We start from the raw sequence: 15044 nt of genomic DNA, 5'->3' as shown, positions 1-15044 counted from the left end.
GAGGCTGATCCGTGGAGAGTGTTTTCTCTGCAGCTCTCCCGAGCACATACAGAGAGAATGCCCCAAACGGTCAAAACAACAGCACTCGTCCTTAGAGACTGGGCTAAGGGTGGGTCACAACACCCACGTGGGGAAACCCCGACGATCTGCACGAATCCCAGTCACGATCCTGAGTGGGGATCTAACCCTTCACGCCCCAACACTGGTGGACACGGGGTCGGAGGGGAATCTGCTGGATAGCAGATGGGCAAAGGAGGTCGGGCTCCCTCTAGTGGCCTTACCGTCACCATTGTCAGTGCGGGTGCTAGATGGCACCCTTCTTCCACTAATCACACACCAGACACAGCCAGTGACATTGGTGGTGTCTGGGAATCACAGGGAAGAGATTGTGTTTTATGTAACACCTTCTACCTCCCGAGTGATTTTGGGTTTTCCATGGGTATTAAAACACAATCCCCGGATTGATTGGCCGTCTGGGGTTGTGGTTCAGTGGAGCGAAACCTGCCACCGGGAGTGTTTAGGATCCTCGGTTCCACCCGGTGTGACAGCTAAGGAGGAGGTTTTAGTCCCCCCCAATCTGGCGGCGGTGCCAGCCGAGTACCACGACCTTGCTGACGTCTTCAGCAAGGATCTGGCACTCACGCTGCCCCCGCACCGTCCGTACGATTGTGCCATTGATTTGATACCGGGCGCTGAGTACCCGTCCAGCAGGCTGTACAACCTCTCACGTCCGGAACGCGAATCAATGGAGACCTACATCCAGGACTTGTTAGCTGCCGGGTTGATCCGGAACTCCACCTCCCCGATGGGTGCTGGTTTCTTTTTTGTGGGCAAGAAGGACGGCGGACTCCGTCCATGCATTGATTACAGAGGGCTGAACGAGATCACGGTTCGCAACCGATACCTGTTACCTCTGTTGGATTCAGTGTTCACGCCCCTGCATGGAGCCCAAATTTTCACGAAATTTGATCTTAGGAATGCTTATCACCTGGTTCGGAGCCGGGAGGGAGACGAGTGGAAGACGGCATTTAACACCCCGTTAGGTCACTTTGAGTACCTGGTCATGCCGTTCGGCCTCACCAATGCGCCCGCGACGTTCCAAGCGTTGGTTAATGACGTCTTGCGGGACTTCCTGCATCGGTTTGTCTTCGTATATCTAGACGATATACTCATCTTTTCTCCGGATCCTGAGACCCATGGCAAGCATGTACCTCAGGTCCTACAGCGGTTGTTGGAGAACCGGCTGTTTGTGAAGGGCGAGAAGTGTGAGTTCCACCGCACTTCTTTGTCCTTCTTGGGGTTCATCATCTCCTCCAACTCCGTCGCCCCTGATCCGGCCAAGGTTGCGGCGGTGAGAGATTGGCCCCAACCAACGAACCGTAGGAAACTACAACAGTTCCTCGGTTTTGCAAATTTCTACCGGAGGTTCGTCAAGGGCTACAGTCAGGTAGTTAGCCCCCTGACAGCCCTGACCTCCACAAAAGTCCCCTTCACCTGGTCGGATCGGTGCGAAGCCGCGTTTAGGGAGTTGAAACGCCGGTTCTCGACTGCACCGGTTCTGGTGCAGCCCGATCCCAAGCGCCAGTTTGTTGTTGAAGTGGATGCCTCTGACTCAGGGATAGGAGCCGTGCTGTCCCAGAGCGGGTAGTCCGACAAGGTTCTCCATCCATGTGCCTACTTTTCCCGCAGGTTGACCCCAGCTGAACGGAACTATGACGTCGGCAATCGGGAACTTCTTGCGGTGAAGGAGGCTCTTGAGGAGTGGAGACACCTGTTGGAGGGAGCATCGGTACCATTTACGGTTTTCACGATCTGACGCCCTGTCCCGGGTGCACGAAGAGGAGGTCAAGACCGAGCTGTCAGACCCCCCTGAAACCATCATCCCCGAGTCCACTGTCGTGGCCGCCCTTACCTGGGACGTGGAGAAGACCGTCCGGGAGGCCCTGACACGGAGCCCGGACCCGGGGACAGGTCCGAAGAACAAACTGTACATCCCACCAGAGGCCAGGGCTGCGGTCCTTGACTTCTGTCACGGTTCCAAGCTCTCCTGTCACCCAGGGGTGCGAAGGACCGTGGCAGTGGTCCGGCAGCGCTTCTGGTGGGCGTCTATGGAAGCCGACGTCCGGGAGTATGTCCAGGCCTGCACCACCTGTGCCAGGGGCAAAGCTGACCATCACAAGGCCCAAGGCCTCCTCCAGCCTCTGCCTGTGCCTCGTCGCCCCTGGTCTCATATTGGCCTGGACTTTGTCACGGGCCTCCCGCCGTCCCAGGGCAACACCACCATCTTTACGATAGTGGACCAGTTCTCCAAGGCGGCCCACTTCGTGGCCCTCCCGAAGCTCCAGACGGCCCAGGAGACTGCAGACCTCCTGGTCCCCCACGTCGTGCGTCTGCATGGGATTCCATCAGACATTGTCTCAGATCGTGGTCCTCAGTTCTCCTCCCAGGTCTGGAGGAGTTTCTGCAGGGAACTGGGGGCCACCATCAGTCTCTCGTCTGGGTACCACCCCCAGACGAACAGGCAGGCAGAGCGGACTAACCAGGAACTGGAGCAGGCCCTCCGCTGCGTGACCTCCACGCACCCGACGGCCTGGAGTGACCATCTGGCCTGGATCGAGTACGCTCATAATAGCCAAGTCTCATCTGCCACCGGCCTCTCCCCATTTGAGGTGTGTTTGGGGTACCAGCCCCCATTGTTTCCACTGGTGGAGGGAGAGGTCGGGGTGCCCTCGGTCCATGCCCATCTGAGTAAGTGCCGTCGGGTGTGGCGTACCGCCCGCTCTGCCCTGCTCGGAGCCCGGACGAGGGCTAAGGCCCATGCAGACCACCGGCGTTCCCCGGCCCCTGCATACCAGCCCGGGCAGGAGGTTTGGCTATCCACTAAGGACATCCCCCTGCAGGTGGAATCCCAGAAACTTAAGGACAGGTACATCGGACCATTTCCAATACTCAAAGTCCTCAGTCCGGCCGCAGTGAAGCTGGCAGCTTCAGCTTCACTGCGGATACACCCTGTGTTTCATGTGTCAAGACTCAAGCCCTGCCATACCTCACCACTGTGTGCCCCGGGACCAGCGCTGCCTCCTGCCCGGATCATTGACGGGGAGCCCGCGTGGACGGTACGCCGGCTCCTGGACGTCCGTCGAAAGGGCCGGGGGTTCCAGTATCTGGTGGACTGGGAGGGTTATGGCCCCGAAGAGCGCTCCTGGGTGAAGAGGAGCTTCATCCTGGACCCGGCCCTCCTGGCCGACTTCTACACCCGTCACCTGGACAAGCCTGGTCGGGCGCCAGGAGGCACCCGTTGAGGGGGGGTCTGCTGGCCCACCACCACAAGATGGTGCCCTGCTTGAAGTGCAGGCTTCAAGCACGAGAGGGCGTCGGAGCGACCAGGAGTGACAGCTGTCACTCATCATCCGTACCAGCTGTCACTCATCCACTACTCATCACCACCACCATAAAGGCCGGACTGCAACTCCACCTCCCCGCCGAGAAATCAGCTACCAATCAGGTATTTTCTCTGCTGACTCGAAATGTTGAGTAATAATCTGAACTTCTCTTGCAGCCGTTATCCTGTGGTGTGTCCTTATCTGTGGGATTGGCGTTTGGTGTGATCAGCGACGGCTTCGCTTCACACTCCAACCAGATAAGTGGTTAGACAGGAGCTGCACAAGTGTGTGATTGGAGGTGGAGGTTCTCCCTCCTTTACTGAACACAGACTGTGGGATTACTGAGTGTGCGACCTCACACTCATCTGGACTGTCTTTGTTCTCTGCCAGCAGTACCGGGTCTGACTGCTGAAGACAGCGGCCACCTGGGGCGCAGGGCTTGGCGGCTCCGGTGTTCTTCAGCTCCGTTGGTGGTGGAAGCTGTGTGGATCCGGCTTCTCTCACCAGGCGTCTTCTATCGTCGAGCCTGCCCACACGTCACCTGGTGTATGATTGACAGTCACTATATTGTTGTTGTCTGTACGTCGTTGTGTGATTCACAACATTAAATAGTTACTTTTTGGCTTATCCATTGTCCGTTCATTAACGCCCCCTGTTGTGGGTCCGTGTCACGACACTTTCACAACATTTAGTCTGAAATGGTGCCTTTGTGGTAGAAATATTTTGCAGCACCACTTCTGAATTTGATAATTATTACCCAAATTTGGCGCTTCTATCCACTGTTTTCATAAAAACATGGGGCAGACTGGATGCCACAAACGATGCCACCCCTGAACGAGTACATTGGCAACAGTGGTAAGGAAAATGCCCTGAGGCATTTTTGATTATCAGAAGAAACCTCAAGCAGACCAGACTCAGCGGGGTGACCATCTCCTTTGGCCAGACAAACAAAGACAAAACAACAAAATAAATGAATGAATAAAAACACAAAAACAAATTCTCAAACATGAAAAAACAGAAATGTTGCAACTCGGCAGCCATATACATATTGAGTCCAGTTATCACAAAGAGGGATGACTCAAAAGACAATCAACCATAATGCAACACCATCTTAAAAAGTGAACGAATAGGCAAAATGCTCACATTTCAGCCAGCAATCAAGTCACTTCATTCATTCATTCATTCATTCATTCAAGCAATTCATTCAAACAATGCAAGAGGGGAGGGATGAGAGCACAACCATCTGGCACTGGAGTGACAGATGAGTGACAGTTAAATAGTGCTTAGGGGAGAGGTCAAGCTGCACATGGAACCATAACCCTGTGGACAGGAAGTAAAGCCACTGAAACAAACACAGAACAGATGCCACAATAAAAGCACTAGTGATAAGCGTTTCAGTAATACTAGAAAACCGAACACAAGAGATGTGAACCATGACAAATTATAAGAATGAGAGAACAGAAGAGTCTTTCATCAGTATCAGACTGTTTTATCTACTACAAAGCACTGTAAAAGGGATTAGACATAGAGTGGGAGGACACATTGAGTATTTGCAGTAATGTTGGGGAACAATATTCAACACAACAATAAGCAGCAAAGGCATGAAAATGCACATCCAACAAAGACATTACTCTGGAAAGCAGTCCAAGAGATATAAAGCACCCCTTGAGGAAAAAAAAAGTCTTGCCAAAACAAAGAAGCATTATTTCTGGAAACTGCACTTTCGAATCAAAGATGGGGAGCTATGACAGGAGTATTGTAGAGTGTGCAAGTAAGTCTTATAGCAGGACCAAATCACTCATGAACTCTGGTAATAATAATTACCTCACCTCCCCATATAAAGTTAATCCTGTCTAAATAGGTCTTACAACCTCATTTACATCACTAGTAAATGATAAGCCTAGTTTCTGAGCATGACAATAATCTAACTTGTCTAACTTAACGCATTGCATAATACTATTGTCTTATTGTCTATTATTCCTCCTTGATTTTTTCCTATGCCCAGAGTAGATTTTGAGATGGAGAAACTGTCAAAGGGCAGTAACAAGTACGGTGGGATGGTCAGTCTAGTTCAGCGGTACCTTGCTATGAAATATACAGATATGATCCATATGTTTACAGATGGATCTAAAGATCCAGTCAAAAAGAAAGAAAGACAGGAGCAGCAGTTTATATACCCCAGTTTCATAAGTCAATCATAAAAAGACTGTCAGATCATTTAGCTGTGTTTTCTGTGGAACTGCTACCAATATGAGTATGAAGCAACTGGGATGAGGATCAGCACCTCTAAATCTGAGGCCATGGTTCTCAGCAGGAAACCGATGGATTGCCTACTCCGGGTAGGGAATACGGCCTTGCCCCAAGTGAAGGAGTTCAAGTACCTCAGGGTCTTGTTCACGAGTGAGGGGACAATGGAGCATGAGATTGGCCGGAGAATCAGCGCATTTGGGTGGTATTGCATTCTCTCAACCGTACTGTTGTGACAAAAAGGGAGCTGACTCAAAAGGCCAAGCTCTCGAACTACTGGTCAATCTTTGTTCCTACTCTCACCTATGGTCATGAGGGTTGGGTCATGACCGAAAGAACTTGGTCGCGAGTGCAAGCGGCCGAAATGGGCTTCCTCAGGAGGGTGGCTGGGTGAGAAGTTCGGTCATCCGTGGGGAGCACGGAGTAGAGCCGCTGCTCCTTTTGTGTTGAAAGGAGCCAGCTGAGGTGGTTCGGGCATCTGGTAAGGATGCCTCCTGGGCGCCTCCCTAGGGAGGTGTTCCAGGCACGTCCATCTGGGAGGAGACCCCGAGGAAGACCCAGGACTAGGTGGAGAGATTATATCTCCACACTGGCCTGGGAATCCTCGGGTCCCCCAGTCAGAGGTGGTCAATGTGGCACGGGAAAGGGAAGTCTAGGGTCCCCTGCTGGAGCTGTTGCCCCCGCGACCCGAACCTGGAAAAGCAGTTGAAGATGAGTGAGTGATGAGTGAGTGCTACCAATTTTGCTTGAATTGTGGTGGATATAGAGAAGGTGAAGTTCAGTCACCAGGTCATTTGTTCAGATTCAGTGGCAGCAATATTCAGCATTTCAAAGGTCAAATCTGTTTGCAGGTCAAATCTGATCAATGACATTCTTTAAAGCTTATTTAAACTACAACAGAATATTTCAATATGTCTCATTCTGGAATTGAAGGCAATGATCAATAGATCAGCTTGCAAAAGCAGCTCTGAAATCAGAAATACAGGTCAACGTTCCACTTAGTAAATCTGAAGTCAAAACAGTCAAGACAGAAATGAACAATGCATGACAAAAGTAATGGGACAGGGAATCTAAGAGTTGGTTTTTACATCAAATTCAGGGACAGGTTGTATCAAGGAGGCAGGAGAGATGGAGTCCCAGGGAAGAAGTAGTAATCACACAGTTACATATACGTCACACAGGTTTAAAATCATACACTCAGCACCATTGTAAAACATGAAACCGGTCAGTGTTTGAAGGTGCACGGTGGAGCACGTGTTACTGGAGTGTCAAGCAAACAACAAACAGAGAAGAATTCTAAATGACATGTCCGAACACTAGGACAGAGCAGTTCAACACTTCAGGGATTACTTTCGTTTTCTACAATTACACCACCAGCTTGGAGGCATGTATTGGCATATTTGTAGGAAACAGGGTTGTTCAAGAGAATATAGTACAGTGTAATTTCCCCCTACCTTTTTTTTTCTCCCCTTCCCTCCCTCATCTCCACAATTCCTTATTAATATAGCATACGTCAGACTCCATCAACTCTCCACACACAAACAGTTGGTGGCGATAATGCTCCGTATAAGCTGGTTGCCGACAGACATTAAACGCGAGGAAGAAGAAGAAGAAGAAGAAAGAGAGAGAGAGAGAGAGAGAGAGAGAGAGAGAGAGAGAGAGAGAGAGAGAGAGAGAGAGAGAGAGGAAGAAGAAGAAGAAGAAGAAGAAGACGGCATTGTGGCTTATTTTGGAAAATATAGGAGCGTTATCTCTATCTCAATGAAGTTTAAAGAGTGTTATATGTCTTATGACCTGAGGAGAGCAGCAATGCACTGATCGTGCCTAGACTGCCGACAACCAAGAAGAAGACAAAGACGAAGAAGAAGAAAACTTTGAATGGTTGGGGTCGGGTGGGATGTAAAAGAGGGTAAAATCGAAAATTTGTTTCTCCTTTTTTTTTTTAAAGCTTTTATGCTGTCGTTTTTTTTATTTTAAAGTTTAAAATATCCGACTGACGCAAACTTCTGATTAGGCGACCGTAATAATGCACGGAAGGTTTACACATTTGCACAACGGTTATGTTAACGAGCATTAGCCTGTGGCTAGCAGTCGCAGCGGTAAAGTTGCGTTTTTTGGCGGAAACGTTTGATGAAGCGCTTTGAAATGAACAGAAATGTGGTTAGATTCGGCCTGAGCCCTAACGAGGAGGCTCAGCTGATCCAAGAAGAATGTCAAAGGAGGAGAAAACTGCGAATACAGCAGGTAAGCGTAACTGGTTTAATCCAGCAGGTTGATGTGATTCGACTGTGACTTTCACCTACTAGTATATGTTTTTTTTTTTTGTTTTTTTTAAATAATGCAAGCACGTTTTTAAGCACAGAACCACCCGAGGCTCTCTCTTCATTGTCGGGCTTGCATAGATGTGTTCTAGCCATATTTAAATGCCTACTCCAATATTTCAAATCTCAGATAAAATTTAATCCCACTTTAAAACGTGTTATTAATCTGAATCAACATTATACCTTAGAGAACAAATTACTGCGGCTAGACTGAAATGTGCAGGAGGTGGCTGCTGTATGGCTGTATAGAGGGTTTTCATGTGACGTATCGGTCACGTCATTTTGTGTCCCGCGGCCATTCTGGATTACGACGCGGTGGCCGCTGTGATACGCTATGTGCATTTGGCAAACAATTGCAGAAGCTTCAATGTCGGTGTGAAGAAGCCTCACGGCACCGTGGTGCTGAGAGAGATCCGCCGCTGCCAGATATCCACTGCTCCCAGAATTTTATTTTATTTTATTCGGCAGTAAAATTATATAAGAATACATAAAAATACTGCAGAGGATAACACAAGAACGCTTCCAATACGGATGCTTATTTGCATTGTGGTCCTCGAGCACCGAGCTGCTGATCCGCAAGCTGCCCTTCCAGCGCCTGGTGAGAGAAATCGCTCAGGACTTCAAGACGACCTCCACTTTCAGAGCTCCGCTGTGATGCTCGGCAGGAGGCCAGCGAGGCTGACCTGGTTGGCAGCTTCCTATTTCACAGTATCGCAGTGTGACACTGTTCGTTACATCACCACTAAATTCACTATCTGGTACAAGATACAGATCCACTGAACCAACTGCTACACATCTGTTACAATAAATAGCTTTACCTCGAGGATTTAAAGCATCGTAATAAGAGTACATTCTCTCCATTTTTCTATCACGCGCCAGCCTCCTTGTAATCCAGAATGGAGATGGCACCTGTCCTGCAGCAAATCGGTCACGTGATTGAAAACCCTCTATTACGTTACTAATCCATATATATTGATTTCTAACACAAAACTGTCAAAAGGGGAATAAATATAAGTGTAAATATAATTGAATATATAATTAGAGCAGTAAAATGATCAGTCTGTGTCAATGCGCATTTACTTCCCATGTGCAGTTATTTCCACCAGGTGCAACAGATTCACAATGTGAATTCTGCCTTCCAAAACAGCTCTTATATAATCATCTGATTCACCTACCTGTTGCCTCATGTACAGAAGAGCTGGATTGTCATTCTTACGCTCATATTGTTATGTTTAATAAAAATAATAAGCGCACGTAGTACGCAATCACTGCTGCTGCATTCAAGTACCTTCGGCAATTACAGGACTTTTCAGCAGTTGCTCGTGGCAGGAGTGTGGTTTTCATTTTAATTTTGGTAAAATAATTCATTCACACAAATGATTAATTCTGGCCTATGTAAGTTGCCTGAGCCAAGTGAAGCTGACCCCAAACCCAGATAAAAAAAATCAGGCAAACAGGCTAAGTTTACCCTGTAAACTCCAATGGTACATTAACGCAGTGGCAGCAGCAGTGATCGCCTCCTGCGTGCGCTTTTTATTTTTTATTAAATATGACATTATGAGTGTAGGAATGACAATCCAGCCCTTCTGCACATGTGCCAACAGGTAGATGATTAAGATGATTATGTAAGAACTGTTCTGGAAGGCAGAATTCATGTTGTGGATCAGCTGCACATGATAGATAGATTTTATTGTTATTATAACAAGTGCAACAAAGTTACAACAAGTGCAACAAAATTATCTTGGCACCCAGTCACCTCTGACAAAAATACAGCAATTAATCCACAATTATTACTAGTTGAACATAATAATGGCACACATCAGAATTAAAACAACCATACATATACATTTGATTGTTTATGTATGCTAAACCTTAAGGCAGTCCGTCAACTGAATTGAGGCAATGTGAGTGTGGGGTGGCCGCAGCAGTATCCTGCGCAGCTGCCAGCTCAGGGGGAAACAGAAAGCTGCAGCAGCTAAGCTAAGCTACCTCCCAGAGGGAGAAAGGAGTGCCAGTGCGGAGGCCAGGGTAGTGGGGGGATGGCCAGAAACATGAGGGTGGGGGGTGGGAGGGGAGTGCGCCCATGTGTGCAGGTGGCTCATATGAGTCTCTGTCTGTGTATGCTGGAGTTGCCTTGACAACAGGAGGCTGTGGGGGGAGGGCAGATAGATAAGAGGGGAGCCGAATGCTTCACCAATGCTTCACTTTGTAAAAATGAAAGAGTTGACATAAATGAAGATAAACTATCCGGATTAGTTTAGTTTAAGTTTAACCATAAGTCAAACCTGCTTTGTTTTTCATGTCTACTATCACACGTCTGGGGCGCTGTATGTTGAATGTAAATGACTCTTCCTTACAGCAGTGGACAGTGCGCTCAAAGACAGAAACTCTGACTTGTTGTTTGTGATCGTCTTTGATTCTACTCAGAAGCCTTGGCGGTGCTTAAACTGGCTTGTCAGTAGCTGACAGTGTATTGGAGTCAATATTAAAAGTTAGCGGTTAGCTGTAGCTTCCACTAAATTTTTTAGTGGTTTATCGGTTTAGTGCTATAAAAGTTAACTTTTCAGTTAGTGGATTAGCAGTCATCAACACTAACTTTTTGGTTAGCTGTGCCCACCACTGATCGCGCGTACCAAACAACAATGCACTCTAACTCATGGCATAGTTCCAGGCTGGTTCTATAGCAACTGGAATGCTATAGAGACAGACATATTGAGTCCAGTTATCACAAAGAGGGATGACTCAAAAGACAACCAAGGGGTGAAGACGTCCCTTATCAGACGTTCCATGTCTGTGTATCATTAATGGACCTATTATCAAATATAATCAAAGAAATAACTCACTCAAGAGGGGGGGTGATGGTCTAGCGATTAAGGTGTTGGGCTTGAGACCGGAAGATCCTGGGTTCACATCCCCGCCTGACTGGAAAATCACTAAGGGCCCTTGGGCAAGGTCTTTAATCCCCTATTGCTCCTGGTGTGTAGTGAGCGCCTTGAATGGCAGCACCCTGACATCGGGGTGAATGTGAGGCATAATTGTAAAGCGCTTTGAGCATCTGATGCAGATGGAAAAGCGCTATATAAATGCAGTCCATTTACCATTTATTCAGTAGTAACTAAATCTTAACTATAACTATTGACATTCCATATACAGCTGCCCTGCATCATTGGTGTGTCATCTCTGGGTTGCAAGTATTGTGACTTACAAAATTGTGATGTACTCTTAACAGGAAACAATAAATGAGTGTACATGTTTCCATGCAACAAGCTTATTATGTTGATAGAACACTATTGCATTGTGTCATGTAGTGTATAGGATGAACGATGGGACAGATCGATGACCCCTCGGGTCATATGCAAAATGTTTCCACATCTGAAATAAGGCATTTGGGTTTGTAGATAATGTGGTGAAACATCATCCTTACTCATGAATGTAAAAATGCACAATACCTTATAGGCTTACGTGCCCCAATATTAGAGTAGGTAATTGGCTGAATCAGACAACTACAATTTTTACTAACTGAGTCATAGGATATGGTTGACCACAGAATTTGATAACCATAATTCATGTCCATGATTGCGTTTACTTAGAACTGCTTTTTTTTCTTCTTCTTCTTCTTGTCAAGCTCAGGTTGCATTTAATGTGAATCAGGTGTACATGCTTATTATGTTGACAGACAAGTCATGCTTAACTGCTTTTGACTGCCACACAGGTACGGCAGCAGCAGCGAAAAATTGCTCTGCAGATCCGCCGTGAAGTTGAGCTCAGACGGGGGTGTGAACTGGCGCAGCTTGAGGAGGAGCTGAGGGGAAAATGGGAGCAACAGCAGCAGGAGAAATTTTGTACACTGCAGAGATTATACCATGAGAATCTTCAACTTCTTGGTCAGGGTCACAGGAGTGCAAAAGAAAATGTAAGTACTGCATGTAGAAAAGTACTTCATGAGTATGTTATAGGCATTTGTCTTACAGTTCTAAAACAAAGTAAAAATTTCTTCAGGTGGGGAAAAAAGCCACACATACTCGTACATTAAAAAATATGCAGTGAACAGATCAGTGTTTCTCTGTTGGTTTATGACAGATTTACTTTAGAAAGAATACAAGACATATAGGAAATGCAGTATGTTTGTATAGTTACGTGTTCTTCCTTTTCTATGATCGTTTGTAATTTAAGAAAGCTACAATTCTGTAAAAAGGAAATTTCCTTACTGTATTTATTTGTTTAAATATATAATTTGATGAAAGTCTCTCATAATACCACACAAAGTGAGAGAGTGGAACCAGCAAATCTCTTGCGGGAATGCTCAGATTTATCCTACTTACAAGAGGTGATTGAATTAACATAATGCTTTATTTTTCAACATAATTCCTATGCAAGTCCACACACTTTTTCCAGCAGTGCTGCAGTGCCTTAATACCATTTTCATAGAGCAGGGGTGGGCAATCATGTGCCATTAAGGGCCGAGACATTGCAGGTTTTCCTTGCTACCATTCGCCTTCACAGGTGATTTCATTAATGTTCAGGTGTCTCAGCAGGTGATTTCATTAATGACCAGGTGTTTATGTGCAGGGGAGAAGCTCATCAGCAACCCACCTGGTGAGGTGATTAGTTGCAAGGAAAACCTGCAGTGTCTTGGCCCTCGTTGCCCACCCCTGTCATAGAGGGTCTTATCCTGGAGCTGTAATGGAGCTAGATATGGCATCATTATCAATATCATAATGAGTTCCAGCAAGATGCCTTTTTGTTTTTAGAAACAGATGGAAGTCAGAAGGGACCAAATTAGGGGAATAAGGTGGGTGTGGAACACGTTCAAAGCCACATTCACGTATGGCAGCCATTGCGAAGATGTATCTACCACAGCATTGTCCTGGTGAAACAGAACATCTCGTCAGAGCATTCCATGTCGCTTCTGCTTTTTCTCCTTCAGTTGTTTATTAAAGGGAATCATAATGGGCCCCATTGATGGGCTGTCCCTTCTGGAGATGGTCCACCATTATGATGTCCTCAGCATACCAGAAGGCAGAGGTCAATACTGGCTGTGACGCTCACTTACTCTTCTGTCAGGAAGGATCATATCATGGATCTTCTGGATCATATTGATGGAGGTGGCAGTTCTAGATCTTCCTGAACTTGCTTAATCTTCAAACATGTTCTGTCTTTCTTAAATTCAGCTCACCAGTGTTTAACTGGAGCATAAGACGGGCATCCTTCCCTGATGTCCTTACTATGTCCTCATGATTTCCTTCAGAGACGTTCCTTTTTTGTGAGATACTTAATCACAGCACGCCCACCAGCTTTATCCAGTTTGCTAATCTGACACACCCTACCCGCTTGACTGAAATATTGTCTGCAGCATTGCACCCAGTGAGTCAGAATTTAACACATTTTTAAGAGAAATGTTGGTTCCACAGGATGCAAAAGATGGAGAACCACACCCTACTTTTTCAGAGTCTGGCTCAAGACTTTCCAGTCACCCCTTATTACATGATGACATTGGGAATTTAATGAAAATTTATTTTTTCATGGAAGACTTTGCAGCATGGTTTATACTAGTAGCCATATTTGTTAAAATAAATATGTGGGTGAATTTGTCCCTGATGGCTGTGTTACACCCTGAAGGATATTGCAAACTGATTAGTTACCTATTTAAATATTTTGTCCGGTGGCAAAATCATATAGTCCATCAGTCTCCCATGGATTTGGGGCGTTTTTTTTTTTTGTTTGTTTTTTTTTGTTTGTTTGTTTGTGGTTTGAAGACATAGACTATGCGTGCTGGGGGAAGCTAGATTTGAGCGAGATGTGCCGAGGTCTGAATGCAAATATGGATAAAAGTGAATGACTCGACTGCACCTTCTTGCCAAGAGAATCTGTCAGGCACTCAGAGGTCCAGATTTAAAACAAAACAAAACAAAAAAACATTAAAAGCATGCAGCCGCACTGTCTTCTTCTTCATTCTGACCTAGAACAGCTGCGTCGGGTCTTCTCTCTGCTTATGAAGAATTTACACCCTGTGCTGAAGCTTTAGCCAGTCATAAGACCAGGCTGAAGTATCAGACAGCCTCAAACGTGTGAGTATCTTAAAAGTAAATAAGTAGAGGGCAAAACTGTAAGCAAACGTGTTGGAAGCAGGTCCGCTCAAAATTTTTGAGGATGTACATAATCTGATTATTAATTATATAACAGCTGAGTGGATCTTTGTTATTTGATTGGTGCTTTGTATGTCACGTAACATGGATTATTCATCCCATTTGTGCTGCGTTGCATTTAGTGTGCAATTTGGCTCCATTTACCTTGCAACTTTGGTTCCATACATTGTGTACCATTGCACACTGTGAACACTGCCCACTGCTCGCAAAATATGGTGGAGTTTGTTTTGCTGACAGACAATGATTTGAAGGAGCTAATTGACTGTGCTAATTCTTCTAATATACACACAAAAAACATTCACTACTCTGTAAGCTGTCTATGGGCATGAAGAGCTGTTAGGATGAAAAGCTGGACTAATTTCTGATGTGATTTTTCATTGGACTGAGGAAGTACACAGTCTTTTTTTGAAAGTACATGAAGTCAGTGCCCGGCATCATGGACTACATTGTCATTGTCGCCTTGTTGAATGGAACATTGCAGCTTTCAGCTCATGAAATAGTTGTACCATTGAACTTATAAACATTATTTGTATACCATGAGATGACGGGTGTAGGTCCAAGTGTCACGTGCAGCTTCATACTTCATGGGGACCATTGCGATCATGGTGGTTTGTGAGAGGATTAGGGATGGGTATTGATAAGATTTTTATCAATATCGATGCCATTATCGATTCTGCTTATTCATTCGATTCTTTATATATTCCCTTATTAATACCTTCTGTGAATTTTTTGTGTATTAAAAGTAGGCTTTACAGGTTTTCTATGTCAACATTTTATTGAATCTTAAAGTACAACCCCTGGCAATAATTATGGAATCACCGGCCTCGGAGGATGTTCATTCAGTTGTTTAATTTTGTAGAAAAAAAGCAGATCACAGACATGACACAAAACTAAAGTCATTTCAAATGGCAACTTTCTGGCTTTAAGAAACACTATAAGAAATCAAG

General features: G+C 45.9%; 1 protein-coding gene across 2 annotated transcripts in view; it reads left to right on the top strand.

Annotated features, from left to right (window-relative positions):
* The first annotated feature begins 7575 nt into the window (after positions 1 to 7575).
* Positions 7576 to 15044, top strand: part of cep295 (centrosomal protein 295) — a 51562-nt gene continuing 44093 nt past the window's right edge. For both annotated transcript variants that reach the window (XM_034168549.1, XM_034168548.1), the window contains exons 1-2: positions 7576 to 7874; positions 11664 to 11864. In XM_034168549.1, coding sequence (XP_034024440.1) covers positions 7761 to 7874; positions 11664 to 11864 — 315 coding nt within the window. In that variant the 5' untranslated portion in view covers positions 7576 to 7760. The remainder of the gene's footprint in view (positions 7875 to 11663; positions 11865 to 15044) is intronic.

The sequence above is a fragment of the Thalassophryne amazonica genome, chromosome 4 (assembly GCF_902500255.1).
Source record: "Thalassophryne amazonica chromosome 4, fThaAma1.1, whole genome shotgun sequence".
In the NCBI taxonomy this organism is placed as follows: Eukaryota; Metazoa; Chordata; class Actinopteri; order Batrachoidiformes; family Batrachoididae; genus Thalassophryne; species Thalassophryne amazonica.
This window is presented reverse-complemented; position numbering and strand designations above follow the sequence as displayed.